The sequence below is a fragment of the Crotalus tigris genome, unplaced genomic scaffold (assembly GCF_016545835.1).
Source record: "Crotalus tigris isolate CLP2741 ecotype Arizona unplaced genomic scaffold, ASM1654583v1 scf7180000017536.10889498, whole genome shotgun sequence".
Taxonomy (NCBI): domain Eukaryota; kingdom Metazoa; phylum Chordata; class Lepidosauria; order Squamata; family Viperidae; genus Crotalus; species Crotalus tigris.
Genome location: NW_024096460.1, coordinates 1,873,685 through 1,889,963, shown reverse-complemented (window position 1 = coordinate 1,889,963; position 16,279 = coordinate 1,873,685). Strand labels below are relative to the sequence as shown.

Here is a 16,279-nt window from a genome sequence, read left to right as displayed (position 1 = left end):
TTTTGTTTATTTGTAGTATATAATCCAGCTTCACACTTCCCCTCAATTTAATTAGGAATTAAGTGAAGCACTCAATTAGATAGAGAATCACATTTCTGTAACTCTCCTTATAGTGTAATAGTGAGGAAGATTATTTTAATTTTTAGTGAGTCTCTGGTTCTTCCTGTACTTGAAGAGAAATACACAATGTAATTTTTTGCGTATAAAGAAACAGACGACTAAGCTTTTAAAACATACAGTCATAGCAGCTCATACTTGATTGTCTGATTTGAGGGCAGCAATTTTTTTTAAGAGGAGGCCATAAAGTTGTATATACATCCTAACATGCTCGCCATGATACTGCAAACCAGAGAACACCTGGTGTACTGAAGGAGCACTGATATGAAAACAGTGCTAAAATCAGTCATTCAACCAATCAGTAATTTCTTTGTTCCCTTACTCAAACATTGGCTAACAGGATATCAGTATAGAATAGCTACAAGACAAATTTATGAGTAAATTTGTTGTGAACTTCTGTGATATTCTCCTAGAAAAATAGATAAGAGAATATGATGTCAATGCTCCTATGTGTCTTTGTCTTCAGATCTATTTTGGAAAAGCATCTGATTAGATAGATGAATGAATCACACTATTCCCCCTCCTTGTATTCAAGATAGTAAAGTATCTGGCCTACAGAAATCAGTGTTACAATGGCTGAGGGAATAGGAGCAGGAAATTACATTCCTGAAAGCCTTCTCACCTTGAAATTCTTATGAAAAGTTGAGCTGTCATAAATAAATAAACATTGTCTTTCAAATTGTGAGAGCTGCGGTTGGGGATTTCTACACTTTATTACCTTCTTCTAGTACAGTGTTTCTCAACCTTGACAATTTTAAGGCATGTGGACTTCAACTCCCAGAATTCCACAGCCAGCAATGCTGGCTGTGGAATTCTGGGAGTTAAAGTCCACATGCCTTAAAATTGTCAAGGTTGAGAAACACTGTTCTAGGATCTGTGTAAGAGGAATAGTGCCAGTGTGTTCTTGTGCATTTGTTGCCACTAAGAAATCTACAAACTTATGGAACAAGTATGTTTTATCCTTTCCCCTAGTCACATGGGACCAGTTCATGATGACATTTTAAGGTTGGGGAGATGCGCAGGGCCGTTTTCCCCATCTTTGGGTACAGTTAAGTGCCAAAGTAGACCTTTTGTGATGAGAAAGGGGAATAATCCACGGAAGGCACAAGATTCCAATGTTTCTTGTAACCTGATTTGCGTTTACCGAATTCTTTCCACTAAACAAAGACTGGTGAGTTAGGTTTCTTTTTTTTTTCCTCTGTAAGGAATATAGGCCCTCTCCTACTATAAATTAATCCGTTTTTGGACCTTATCACTGTCTAGCGCTTTAAAAAAAAGGTGTGTGTCTGTGACTTGCATTACAGCGATAGCTCCTGGCGAGAGGAGGCTAGACAACTACGATCCCCAGAATCCTTTGCGGCGGGAAAAGATGGTATTAGTCGCCGTCGTAAATTGCTTAAAAAGAAAAAAGAAAAAGAAAGAAAGACGTGCTCTATGCCCGGGTCGCTTTACGGCCGAGAATCAGATCCGCTTCCGGTAGAAGTTGACGGAGGGATCGGTCTGGTGGTTCCTTGTAGCCCGGAGACGTGACGCTTCTTGCTTTGCGATGGGAAGAAGCCGATTGTGACATTCTCTTCGCTCCCTCCCGCCCCCTCCTCCCTTGCCCGGACAAAGCGGGCCCCTCCAGGCCTGTCGGGATGGAGGAAGAGAGCATGGAGGAGGAGGGGGGCGGCGGCGGCGGCGGCAGCATCAGTAGCAGCAGCAGCAGCTACGAGGCCTTCATGGATGACCAGAACCACAACAACTGGGATCCTGCGGCGGGAGGCCGAGGCGGAGGCTACGGACTGTCTCCTTCGCCTTGCCCGGGAGAGTCCCGTAACGCGTGTGGGCACAGGGTAGCAGAGGAGCTTGAGATCCACATGATGTCCGAGGCCGCCAACGGGCCAGGGAAGGGCTGCGAAGCCGCGCCGGGAAAAGGAGGGGCTGCTGCTGCCGCTGCCAGCATCAACCTCAACATCAACCCTTCGGCCTCTAAGTTCTGTGAGTGAGGCCCCCGCATCCTTGGTCCATTCTTCCTGCCTCCAGATCAAAGAAGTGGAGTGTGGCCCATGAAGGAGGAGAAATTGAACTAGAAAGAGATAGTTTGGCTCTTGCCACTGTTTTCCAGCTGACCAGCAAGCACCCTTTCCCCAGGTTAACATTTAGCTGGTAGGAGAACTTGGCGAGCCAAGCTATCTCTTGCTAATTCAATTTCTCCTCTTTCACGCAACAACCATGGGCATCATTTCACTTTTGGCTGTGTCCTCCTCCTTTGCTTGGCAAAGGGTAGAGAGAACTAATTGATTTGGTGGTGGATTTTGCCCTGAAGTCTACAAGCGCCCATAAGTAAGTAGTGGAATATAGAGATTTGGTTTTGAAGTTCAATCTAGAGGTCCATGTTTAGTGGTGGAAGAATTTCTTCTTCTAATCCCATTGAGAGTGACCAGCTATTTTAATGTAGGCACTTAAAAAAGCACCCATTTCATAATTTTGAAAGCTTATTCTTTGTACTGTAATTCTGTAATGTTGTGTTACTGTTTTGTGTGTTCTTTAAGAGTTGTATCTAGATCAGGGCTGTACATAATTGGATGGTGGTTCATAAACTCAACATTTAAAAACAGATTTTGAATTATCAGTAGAATTTTTTTGCAGTGATACTTTAAGCAGCAATTAGTTTTCCCAGGCTTATAGGGTCCTAGAGAAATATGTAGCTAAACTTTTTGTGATTAGCAGTAGAAGATGTACGTTAATATTTGTAATGATCTTTTTGAAAATATACAGTCTAAAATGCCAGTTTGTGTATGAAATATCTGTGTATATTTCTGCTATGTTTTCACTCAGTAATTTCAGACGCTCTTGTGTATACTTGTTTATAAATATGTAAAACTGTGTCAGTAAGCATAGAATAAGAATAGAGGAATGTTCCATTTGAGTTAGGAATAAGATGCTGGGGCCCTAGAAAGCGTACAGAGAAGAGCATAAAAGATGATAAGAGGTCTGAAGGCAAAACCATATGATGAACGGCTAAGGGAATTAGAAGTGTTTAGTCTAATGAAGAGATGACTTGGGGTGACATGATTGCCATCTTCCAATACCTGAAGGGCTGTCACTGAGGATGAGGGAATCAATTTGTCCCCAAAGCACCTGAGGATAGGATAAGAAGCAATGTGTGGAAGTTGGTCAGAGGGAGATCTAACTGGAACTAAGCGAAAGTTTTGACAGTGAGAACAATCAGTGGAACAGCTTGTCTCCCAGAGTTATGGGTGTTTCATTGCTGGAGGTTTTCAAGAAAAGACTGAACAATCATTTGGTATAGAATAAGGATTCCTGCCTTGGCTAGGGGCTTGGAATAGAAGACCTTCGAGGTCCTTTCCAGCCTTATTCTATCACCGTCCCTTTTACGTCAAACACACCATTTAAGGCACTTCTGGGTTGAAAGGATTAGCTGGTGATATCACCATTGCCTGGGGGATGCTTTGGGGATTCTTGTCATGTCTCTGTCAGAGAGAGCTGGAGCAAATGACAGGAGCTCACCCCGCCACACAGCAGCATTCGGGTCTCAAATGCAGGCTTACTAACCTCGAACCCAGGGTCCTACTTCGCTCCTGTATTCTGTGATAATGTAAAATATTCTTGTCTCTATGGTTTGAGCTTTGCATTTAAGTTTTGTATTTGTTGCTAATTATGCTAACTACATTCTTTTATCAATTACAGTATACTTTCTCTTCTAGTAATGAATGTTATAACAATAGAAGATTATAAGAGCACATATTGGCCAAAGCTGGACAGTGCCATAGATCAGCTTTTAACTCAGTGTCCTGGTGACTATATTCCCATTTCCTATGAACAAATATACAGGTAAGGAAATAAAAATAATAAAAAACATTGATTATACAATAACAGATTATTTCAAGCTTGCATTATTTCAGTTGCTTGCAAGATGGTAATGAAAACTTTTAGTAAACTAGTATAATATTTAGAAGTATAGTGGTAATTCTGGCATTAGATTTCTAAATATTTGGGCTTTGGTTATTTAAACTGAATGAAAATAAATGCACTTGGTTAACAACTTTCTTTTTTAGGCATTTACTTGTTTCTATGTTAGAAAAGCATAGTCACATAATAGAAAATGTTTGCATTTCTTTGTAAAATAAAATGTGCAAGACTCACTTGCATGTTTTCAAACTGCAACTGAAGACAACCCTGGAATTTCACTAATCAAATGAAAAACTTAATGTATCGATAAAGGAGAATATATAGGTTCTCTGTTAATTTGAAGATACATGAATGTGCTTTGATTCTAATCGAAGAGTTGTCAGTTCCTTCTTCAAGACAGAGATCCTGTTTTGAACTGTGATTTTAATGAAATTTCAACTAATTCTTAATTCAAATGGTGTGGTGTATTTATGCCATAAAAATCAGCGCTCAGAATAGAACTATTTCTATTTTGGTGTCTTTAGGGGACATAAGTAAGGTTTCAGTATAATGTAGTTGTAGGGTTGTGCTTCCAGAACTCTATATTAATACATAGTTGTGTTATATTCTTAGAAATACTAAATGCAAGGAATTGATTCTCAGCTTTATGTAATAGTTAAAATGTTCAGACACTATTAATAATTTTTTAGCCACATTGAAAACAATTGAAGTTAACCTAATTATAAGTAACTAGTCCTGTTGATTTCAGTGGGATGAAAAGTGCTAACTAAGCCAAAATTCAGAACTTATTATGAAATATTGAAAAGGGATTCTTTTCTTAATTCTGTTCTGTCCCTGAAAAGAAATGTTTAGAATATTGTATTATGAATAAATAAATGCATGATTAAAATATAAAATTTCAAAAAGGTATCAATAACAATTAAATGTTATGTTTGGTTAAAACATATCTTTATAACATGATGAGTTAACTAAACAATATTGCCAGACTTTAAAAATGGGATCATTATATGTAAAACAGCCTTGAGTTTTTAGATCTTGTGCAATTCTCTGTGACAAATACAGATCTGCTTCAACAAACCTGTTAGTTAATGGGTTTAGAAAGTAATAAATGTATATTTAAAATCATGTACAGGAAATCCTCGACTTATATCAGTTCCTTTAGGGACCTTTCAAAGTTACAGCAGCACTGAAAAAAACGACTTATGACCATTTTTCACACTTACAACTGTTGCAACATCCCCATGGTCACATGATCAAAATTCAGATACTTGGCAACTGGTTCATATTTATAACCATTGCAGTGTCCTGAGGTAATGCAATCCCCTTTTGCGACCTTCTGACAAGCAAAGTCAATGGGGAATACAGATTCACTTAACAACCGTGTTATAACGTTAACAACTGTGGCAAGAAAAGTTGTAAAATGGGGTAAATTCACTTAACAAATATTTCACTTAGCAACATAAATTTTGGGCTCAATTGTGGTCATAACTCGAAGACTACCTCTCTTTAAAATACATTTTTGCAGGCTTAATATTGTCAATTCATCATTATTCCTGTATTTATTTCTGCAGTTGTGTATATAAATGTGTGTGCCAGCAGCATTCGGAACAGATGTATAGTGACCTAATAAAAAAGATAACTAACCACTTAGAGAGAGTCTCAAAGGAGCTGCAGGTAAGAAGTTGCACAATTTTCTTTCCTGGGACAGTATCCCAGTAAAATGCTAGTGATCTGTTGGAGTTATTGCTATCGTAACTCCTGTTGTTTCCTATCAGAACTTGATTGACCTGATTTGTAATGCATTAGTTGTGAGTAATTCTTCTCTAGGGAATTCAGATGTTACTGTCCATGTGAGCTCATGTATTTCAAAAGGTATCATGATGCCAAAAATGAATTAATATGGATTTGCCCTGAGCATATATAGCTGTGAATAATAAAAATCCCCACTACTGTAGGTTGAATCGGATTCCTAGTGATTTCAGAGGCACATTCATATAATTCTCTTGGCAACTGTTAGATTTGCCATTGTCTCCTGAGGTACTCTTTCAGCTTCCTGGACTAGATCACTTCCTGGTGATCTCCCTTCTAAGTACTAACCAGGTTTGACTCTATTTAATACTTTGAGATCAGCCACAGCAGTGAACAAAATCTAGGATAATTGCTCAAATGTCCCCAAAGAAACATGTAATGGATGCGTGCCTATCTGTATCTATTATTTTTAGCTAGCTTAAATTAGCCTTTAATTGTCAACGCTGGGACAAACTGAACTGAAAAGCCATTTTCATTTTGTCTTTGTTGCCACATTTTAGTTTAGAGATATTAGATGAAGGAAGAGGGGTGGGGGATATGTAGTTTTCAGTTAGCCAAAATAATTCATATGTCTGAGAATCAAGGTCAATACTGATAACATTTTGGCAGCCCTTGTTTTGTAACAATTGGTGAATATGATTTATGGCAGCAGTAGGGGTAGGAATTGCAATAGTAACTTTGTAACCAAGGGGAGGAGATTTTTAGTCTTGGGTACACCTATGTACATGCCGATGATTTTGTTTCCTAAATAAAATGTTCTCTGAGGAAGAAAGTTTTTCCCTGAAGTTCTTTTAAACGTTCATCTATCAGAACCATGACATTAATCTTCTTGCAGAATTTTGGGTTGGAAAACTTTATCAGTGTTCAAGCAATGTTTGATTGTATTGTACATTCATTTGTATTTCATTAGGTTGATCAAAACATGCTGTTCATTTTTACTCAGCTCGTCAGTTTAAAGAAAGAACCTTCCTAGTTTCACAAAACTAGGATTTTTACTGATCATCTGAAGAAACTTGTTTTTTATCACAGGCATTGGGGTTTTTATTTAGAACCTGATTTTAAAACAGACCTCCTTCTATATGGACATTTGTTGCTTATTAACAATTAGCCAGCATGATATTAGAAAATGAGCAATGCACTGACAGGAGTAAACAGAAATAACTTAGTTTGCTTGCCAATATTCAGTTCAGTCTTTAATATCAGAAAAAAATACAATTTCATATTTGTATTTAGCTGTGCTTTCGTTGTAGTCAGGTATTAATATGTATGAAGAATGTAGCTTCATCTTCAAACTTTTGAGGTTTGTCAGTAAATAGGACTTTGAGGAAAAGTATGTTGCTTTGGCATGCTGTAGGTTTTTTACTACCATGTTTCACCTAAAATAAGACCCAATCTTCTATTAACTTTTGCTCCAAAAGACGCATTAGGGCTTATTTTCCAGTTGGATCTTATTTTCAGGGAAACACGGTAATAGCAGCTCACTGAAGAGGTGTGTAGCTAACTGAATATTGTAACTTTCTTCTTACATTCCTGTGCTGAAATAAAACACCAGTGTTGCATTTGCATGTGGAGGCTTCTTCCTCCTTGAAACAGATGCAAAACTGCATAGCGCACAATTTTTTTGGATTAGAAGTCACACTTCATCTTCAGCATGTGCCAAGATCTGTCTTTCAGAAAGTACTATAGACACTTTTTCCCTTCTTTTTACTTTTTTTCATTTATATTCTTTTGGATAAAATTAAAAAAAAAAGTACTGAAAACTAAATTTTATTTCAATATATAGAACTCATGTTTATTAAAATTAAATATCACTAGTGTTAGTAGTGTAGACAATCCTTCAAATTTAAGACATCTAAAAGCTGAAACAAATGGTTCAAATTTGAATTTTTTCTTCATTGCTTGTTAATATGATTATTCCCAAATGTGCACTTATTTTTCTTCTGATATCTTAAAAATTATAAAATGGAAACAACTTTTGAAGGTTGGTAGGAGCCACATTCAAGTTTTTTGGGGAGCTACTTGCCATCCTGAGATTATACATTTTTGTTAGATTGTATTTCAGTTGAAATGGCTTTGGCTTATAAATGCTAGAGTACTGGGCAGTAGCTTTTGTTAAAAGCAGCAATATTGGTTTGTTGAACTGAATGGCTAGCTATACTCTGGTATCTTTTTCTGCAGCTGAATGTTCCTATAGAATAAAGACTAGAATAAGGATCTTCCCTTTCTTGAGGATACGCATAATCCTTTCCAGACTTTTTAAATCTATACTTTGCACGTGATTTTGCAATAGATAATTTAAGAAACACCTCATTACTATTCTTATATCTTAATTACAACTTTGTCAATTAAAAGTGTGTACTACGTGGTTGATCTGCAAGCACATACACTTGAGGTTTCAAAGTGGTTAAACTCTGGTCTGATTACTAGGTTGTTCTTTTATCATGGTGGAGGCTCTTGGTAATGCAATTCTTGAGGTAACTATTTTCTATCCTGCAGCAAAACAGAACATTGCTGATAATATGCAGAAATCAGCTTTCCAAAACAGTGTTTTTAATATAATCCAGCATTCAAATCATCCTGTTTTGAGGCTAAATCATACCTGATGTCAGGAGCAAGTAACCAGGAACAAGAGTTTAGGTCAAAGCACTTCAAGTTCACTATATGCTACCTATACACAAAAATCTGATCTATTAACGGTCAAGGCAAATTGGCACTAGATAAGAGCAGCAGAATTCAAGGGGGGGCTGGACTTAGGTCTCTTCTGAAAGCAGAGCAATTCCAAATTGATGATGCATTTGGCTCCACCACCCTCGAACTCAGCCTGGTCATTTCCTACACCTGGGGCACTGAAATACTTCATGTCCTGGAAAATTACTCTCAAGCTAAGACTAAGGACAATGAAGAGAAATTCAACCAGAGTTCACTTCTTTATTTGCTTATACACAATAGACAGAATCTTGCAGGCTAAACCCTTAACTACTCTCACCCTATACCCTGGGAGATTCTGGGGAGTGGCTATCTTTATTTTTTTCTATGTAGTTCTGCCCTGTGCTGCCTCTTGTCTGCCCCCCTTTCTGGAATATGTTCCTTTCTGGGAGACTGCTGCTTCACTATTTATTTATGACACTTATATACTGCTTTAAGTGCAAGCACTCTCTAAGTGGTGTACACCAGTAAGCAATGTATGTATATATTTACATTGCCCCCAACAATCTGGGTCCTCATTTTACCTACCCCGGAAGGATGGAAGGCTGAGTCAACCTTGAGCCGGTGAGATTTGAACCGCTGACCTGCTGAACACAGTCAGTTAAAGTGGCCTGCAGTACTGCACTCCAACTGCTACGCCACCTCGGCTCATAGTCTATATATAGTCTATCACATCACACTAGGTCCCCCTCTCACATATACTTCCAAAGCTGAACAATTTCCAGAGCAGTATGTTCTGAGGGAAAAAAAATAAAGGATCATCCCTGTGGAATACTGGAGTTCTATATTCATTTGGCAACATAAGGATGCGTTGTTTTGTTGTTATGAGGTTGAGCAATGAAATTACCCTTGCATTACTAGAAGTATTGCCTGAGTACTCTAGCATTTTAGGGAAAGATTCTTCCCTCCTATTTATATCTGACTGTGCCCTTATTTATATGGAACGGAACAGAATAGAATAGAATAACAGAGTTGGAAGGGACCTTGGAGGTCTTCTAGTCCAAATCCTGCTTAGGCAGGAAACCCTATACCATCTTAGACAAATGGTTGTCCAATCTCTTCTTAAAAACATCCAGTGTTGGAGCATCCACAACTTCTGGAGGCAAGTTGTTCCACTGATTAATTGTTTTAACTGTCAGGAAATTTCTTCTTAGTTCTAGGTTGCTTCTCTCCTTGATTATTTTCCATCCGTTGCTTCTTGTCCTACCTTCAGATGCTTTGGAGAATAGCTTGACTCCCTGCCTCTTTGTGGCAGCCCCTGAGATATTGGAATACTACTACCATGTCACCCCTCATCTTTCTCTTCATTAATCTAGACCACAGGTCGGCAACCTGTGGCTCTGGAGCCGCATGCGGCTCTTTGAGCCTTCCCCCGCGGCTCCCAGCCTCCTCTGCCATTTGCAGAGAGAAACAGAGACAGACAGAGAGAGGCACTTGCACTTAGCTTACCTTAGTTTAGCTTAGCTTCCCTTCTCTCTCTCTCTGTGTGTGTGTTGAGAGAGAGAGAGAGAGAGAGAGAAAGAGAGTGGCCTCATCCTGTTCGGCGAGCTGACGAGCTTACTGGGCGGGGCTCCTGCCTTGGCTGCGTCTCTGCAGGAAGCAGGAAGGGCAGGAGAGAGCTAGCTAGCCCAGCTATGCTGACTCAGGAATTCTGGGACTTGAAGTCCATGAATCATAAAAGAGCCGAGGTTGCCTACCCCTGAGCTTGTTGGAGAACAGCTTGAAGCCAGCTTGCCAAGTGAGCAGAAGATCGGAGAGAGGGAGGGAGGGAGAGAGAGAGAGGGAGAAAAACAGAAAGAGAGAGAAAGAGAGAGAGAGGAAAGAGAGAGAAAGAAGATAAGATAACCTTTATTATCATTTTTTTACTGTGGGCACAACGGCACACATCAAAAATGAAATTTAGTTGCCCGATCTCAAAGTGAAACACATACATGACGCACACCTAAACATACTATGAATAACATATGTATAGACCCACATCCCTATATATACGTAGCAAATAAATATTAAATACTGTCCATCTTGAATATATAATGGAAGGAGGAAGCTTGAAAAAGAAAGAGTGGGGGAAGAGGACTGGCAGACCAAGGGCAAAAAGAGAGAGAGGGAGAGAGAGAGAGGGAGGGAGAGAGAGACAGAGACCCTTTTGACATCTAAAATGAAGATAACACTGCATATATCCTTTTTTACCTTTTGATTTGTGCAGTGATAGATAAGGTTTGAGGGACTGGGGGCTACAATTCAATCTTTTGAGCTTTCAGGAGTCCATTAGAATTGGAGGATAAAGCTTTTCCAACCATTTGAAGAACAGTGGTAGGTATGATCAGTATGGAAATAAAAGGAGAAATTTCTGTGAACCAAACTCTCCTATCTCTACCCTACTTATAAAACTGTTCAACGATCTGAAAGCTGTGATTTTTGCCTATTGTTGGCAGCAGACTTTTAAGAAGTGAGGATGAGAATGATTTATCTTCCAGATGCCTCCCACTTCTATTCTTATCCTAGAACAATAACAACAAATCAACCTTCTGAAATTCAAACTTTTGCTGTTGCATATTGACAGTATGATCTTGAAGTACTGGGGTGGGGAACATATTTGGGATACTGGTTGCTCTTCCCGAATTATTGAGATATAATATGAAATCTTTATCAGAATATTTAATCTCTTACTTTAAACAGTTATCTTGTGACATATGAAGGTCCCTGTATACAACTGTGATGACCCAGAGCACAGCACAGAGGCAATGCAATCAGCTGGCAATTCAAACAGTTCTTTTATTGCTCCAAATTTTCCCCAAATGCTCCCACATTTGCTGGCAAGCCTCCAACAAAATAACACACACACCCATTCAGCCGACTCTGGCTGAAAGTAGGTTCAAATACAGTCTGATTTGCATAAGTACTCAAGGCCATAGAATAACAAGGAAGAAAACATAAACTTAACCAGTCTGTTTGAATCCTAGCTTGCCTGAGCAGTTTTCAAAAGAGAGAATCCGAAATACACTCCGATAGTCAAAGTTTCCAGGTTTCCAAACAGAAGTCACAGAACAAGAGATCAGCAACAATACACAACACTCCAAGGAATCAGTGTTTGTTCCCGACAAATGCCCCACAGCGTCTCCTTAAATCTCAATCTCCAGGTGTTCCTTGTGGAGAAGGGCGGGATGCTCTCCCGAATAATTGAGCCTGCCTGCTGTTCCCTCCTTCTCTCTACTCTCCCTTCTCTAGGATCAGGTGAGGGTGGCCATTGCTCATTGCCTGAACTCTGCCTCTCCTGTTCCAATCCTGAAGGGCCCTGACCTGCCTCGGCCTGCTCTTCCCCACATTCCTCTGAAGCCACAGACACCTCTCTCTCTGCCTCCATAGAGTCCAGTTCCAGTTCATTTTCCCCTGCAGATTCAGGCTCAGACGGAGGCATGACATAACTTTTTTTATAGGTTGTTTTGCCATTGCATAACACCTAATGGAGACAAATCTAATTAGTAATCTCCTAATAAAGTAATAGCTGTCTTTTCAAGTATCCTAAGGAGAGAGATTTAATTTAAATCCTGAGTCTCTTCTTTTTTAACATTGCCTTAAAGTGTTTAAAGTGCATATTTAATAGTTTGACTTTTAATCCAAGGCAGCATTTGATGAAATAACTTGGTTCAGAATCTAAGAGATTAAAATATGTTCATTCTTTTTTATTCAATCATGCTGCAGGTGGCAGCAGAATACTTTCACTGGCAAATTGGTATATTTTTTCCAAATATTGAACCATCCAGCTCAAAGAATAAAAACAAAAACAAACTTTTTTACTGCTCCTATGCATCAAATATCATTGTAGATTTACAAGTCCCTAAAACATACTGTAGTCCTATATTGACATTTTACTTTGTTTATTTATTTCTTGTCCTTCATTGCCTATGTTTATCACAATAAATAGCAGCTAATGCATTTCTTACTTTTTCTATACCATGGAATAAATGCAAAATATATCTATGGAGGAATTCTAGTAATTAGACTTAATTTGTTATAAAGAAGTCTGCATTTAAAAAAAATTAAGGATGTAAGGATAAATGGTAGCCTGTTGTGTAATTGCTACCATAAAAAGGAGAGGAGTTCATAAATAATGCCATGTTATATTGGTTGTTAATGAAAATTAGCATTATCTGAGACTTCTTTCAAAATTGTGTACAGTATTATATATAGAAGTTAAGGAAGCACATAATGTTAGGATTGGAAGAGATCCTGGAGATAATTAAGTTCTACTTCTTCCCAGGGCAAGCAATCCTTCCCATTTTTGTCTTATTTGTAGATTTGATGATCATATTTTCCATGCTTCATCCAAGTCATCATAAATAGGTTAAATAGCACAGGGCTATAACTGCGCCTCTGATATGTCATCCAACCCTTTCTCTTCTGTATCTTTGGAGACATTGGCATGCAGTTGTTTAGCGTATCTGGCTAACTGTAGCATAGTCTACATTTTGCCATCTTCTCTACTATATTAGGACCCCATAGGAGAATTTGTTGAATGCTTTGCTGAAATCATAGTATATTATTCCAATTGTATATTCATCGCCAACTAATTGGCTACCCTACCAGAAATAAATAAGTGAGAGAGATCAGCTTGGTTTGGCATGACCTATTCATGTTAAAGATATGCTGACTCCCTCCAAGAAAGATATTCTTATGTCAGTATCTAGAGTGTTTCCATCTAGATGTGTGACTACTGTACTTTAGATGCTATCTTGAAAAATCTACCTTGATTTCAGTGAATTTGTTTCTAGAAATCTCAGTTTCCGTATGGAAGTGGATTCTATACATCAGAAAAGAAGGCCAGATAAACTGGATATATTCTGTAATAACTGAGGTTAAAGTTTCCAGAAGGGTAGATTTTTGCAGAAGAGCATAAAGAGACATGTAAACACCTAATGGCTAGGTGTAAAATAAAGAAAAAAAAACTGAATCAATTGTACTGTGACATCATATAATAGGAAAAATATCAATATTTCTCGGTTTATGTAAACCTCTAATCAAGTATTGTGAGATTTTCATCACTATGTTTTGGAATGTTAAATGAGTAACTTGATAAATGGTACAATTTATATTTTCTAACAAGTTTTACTACTTGCAAAAGCCTCTCTAATGTTGTTTCCTCATTTTAATTGAGAAGCATATTGCAGTGAAATTTCATAATCATTATTCATTTTCAGAGAATTGGATATTTCGGATCTTACTGCTCCTCCGGTTAAATATATTAATACTCATTTATAAATTGCATATTAAATGACAGTGATACTACATTGTTTTTACATTTTATTCCTTTGCATATAGGAGCAGTATCTTCATAGATGCAGAGAAAATGAAATGAAGGACTTTCAATGTTCCTTCATTTTTGTTTTCAGAATAACTAAATTATACTTTTTTGTAAGAGAAAATGAAAATAGGAATTTGGGAGCTGGGCAGTATTGAAATATATGTAATAAGTATTTTTCTTCAAGGTATATGTGACTGTACAGCCAAATGAAAACAAAATATTTTTAATATTAATACAGTTATTTTGGTGACTTTTTAAACAGTCTTTGTCAAATGTGATCCTAACCCTTCTACCCATTAAACTTTTGTAAGGCAGCTACGGTTTCATCACCAAAGTGGAATGATTTGTTTTAACTTTTTTAAAAAATTATGTAAGCATAAACGTCAAAGCCAACCTTAGCTGGTGTCAAAACATCAAATAAAATTAACCCTGATTAGTAACTGTGTAGGAGGCTATTAGGAAATCCTGTGTCAATAGATTAAATAGGAAAGCCAAAAGAGACACCTTGGAAGAAGGTAGTAGCAAATTACTTCAATGTTATTGTCAAAACAATATGGGCATATCCATGGATGTTCTGTCATCAAAAGTCAAATTCAATACAAGGAAGTCTTCTCTTAATCACAGAGCCAAAAAAAGACACTTTAGAAAAGAATATACATAGGTCAGGGTTGATCTGTGAAGTCCTTAGTACTGTCTGTGGTGGTTGCTTGCAAATGAAAGCAAATGTACATGTCCCAGAATAATGTTGCAGGATGTGTCAGATTCTGTTAGAGAGAAATTCCTGAAGAAGTGCTCCAGCACGAGTCTAAAAGCTCGGAAATCTAAACCTCTGGTCTCGGTGATGATCCAGATTGGATCCTGGTTGTTTGCATGCACACATTTCATTACCCAATTAGGTAGCTTGATCAGTGCTAGCGGTGCTATTACCAGTGGGAATTCCTATGTGTATTGCTTCAAATTCAGAACAAAATAGGTCCACCTATTGCACGGGCCGGCAACCCGCCGCTCCGGAGCCACATGTGGCTCTTTGAGCCTTCTCCTGAGGCTCCCAGCTTCATCCGCCATTTGCAGACAGAGACAGAGAGAGGCACTTGCGCTTCGCTTCTCTCTCTCTCTCTCTCTCTCTCTCTCTCTCTCTCTCTCTCTCTCTCTCTCTCTCTGTGTGTGTGTGTATGTGTGTGTGTGTAAAAAGAATGGCCTCACGCTGTTCTGACGAACTGACAAGTTTATTGGGCAAAGCTCCTCCCTTTGCTGCGTCTCTGCAGGAAGCAGGAAGGCAGGAGAGAGCCAGCCCAATAATGTGTGTCAGCTTGTTGGAGAAGAGCCTGAAGCCAGCTTGCCAGGTGAGCAGAAGATCGGAGAGAGGGAGGGGGCAGAGGGGGGGGGGAAAGAGAGGGAAAAACAGGGAGAGAGAGAGTGAGAAAGAGGGGGAGAGAGAGGGAGAGAGAAAGAGGGAGCGGGAGAGGAAAGAGGGAGAGAGAGAGAGAGAGAGGGAGAAATAGAGAAGAAAGAGAGAGAGGGAGAGGAAAGAGCGAGAGAGAGAACTCATGCACAGCAGCCTCTATTTCTTTTTAATTACACTCTTCAATCAAGCTCCTCATCCCTTGTGTGCGCACGCGTGCGCGCAAGTTTTGCGGCTCCCAGTGTTTTTTCTGGGAAACAGGTCCAAGTGGCTCTTTGAGTGTTTAAGGTTGCAGACCCCTGACTTATTGAAATGTTGCATGGTGGCTCTCTCCCAATAAAACAAAATTTGAAACGGCTCTGTTGTTTGCTCTACCTGGCTGTTGTTTTGTTAAATAAAAGTTAGCTTCTTGGCTGGATTAACAAGTAGTAGTCAGATTATTTTCTCATTGTGCCATTATACAAATTCAAACTACAACTGGTTTGCTTATTGTTTTTTACTTGATTTTTTTTTGTTAGATATCCAAGCAAGTCCATCAAAACTACAGCTCTGTAGTTTTAAAAATGCTGCAAATGAATAATAGTAATACAAACAAATAAAAGTATTTCCCAGGCTCTCTACACCATTAAGGTTTACAGTACACAAGAGTACAGATGGTCCTTGCTTACCAATCGCTTGTTCAGCGATTGGTCAAAGTTAGAGCAGTACTGAAAAAGGAGACTTATGACTGGTCTTCAGAGTTGCAGCCCTCGGAGTGTCTCCACAGTCATGTAATTGCAATTCAGGTGATTGGCAATTGAATTTTATGATAGTTGCAGCATCCCACAGTGACATGATTACCATTTGTGACCTTTGCAGCTGACTTCAAGAAGCAAAGTAAATGGGGATGCTGACAGGAAGTTTTAGGTCACTGTTATGTGACATCATGCTTAATGACCAGAGGTGATTCCCTTAGTGTCCACAATCAGCACCGACATTATAAATCAGTGTGGTCATATAACATTTCATTTAACAACTGTGTCACTTAC

General features: G+C 38.6%; 1 protein-coding gene across 3 annotated transcripts in view; it reads left to right on the top strand.

Annotated features, from left to right (window-relative positions):
* The first annotated feature begins 1,564 nt into the window (after positions 1-1,564).
* CACUL1 (CDK2 associated cullin domain 1) overlaps positions 1,565-16,279 on the top strand; it is a 40,950-nt gene continuing 26,235 nt past the window's right edge. For all 3 annotated transcript variants that reach the window (XR_005557677.1, XR_005557620.1, XM_039350105.1), the window contains exons 1-3: positions 1,565-2,097; positions 3,828-3,954; positions 5,604-5,706. Coding sequence is in view for 1 of the 3 variants with exons in the window: in XM_039350105.1 (XP_039206039.1) it covers positions 1,755-2,097; positions 3,828-3,954; positions 5,604-5,706 (573 nt within the window). In the remaining 2 variants the exon portion in view is untranslated. The remainder of the gene's footprint in view (positions 2,098-3,827; positions 3,955-5,603; positions 5,707-16,279) is intronic.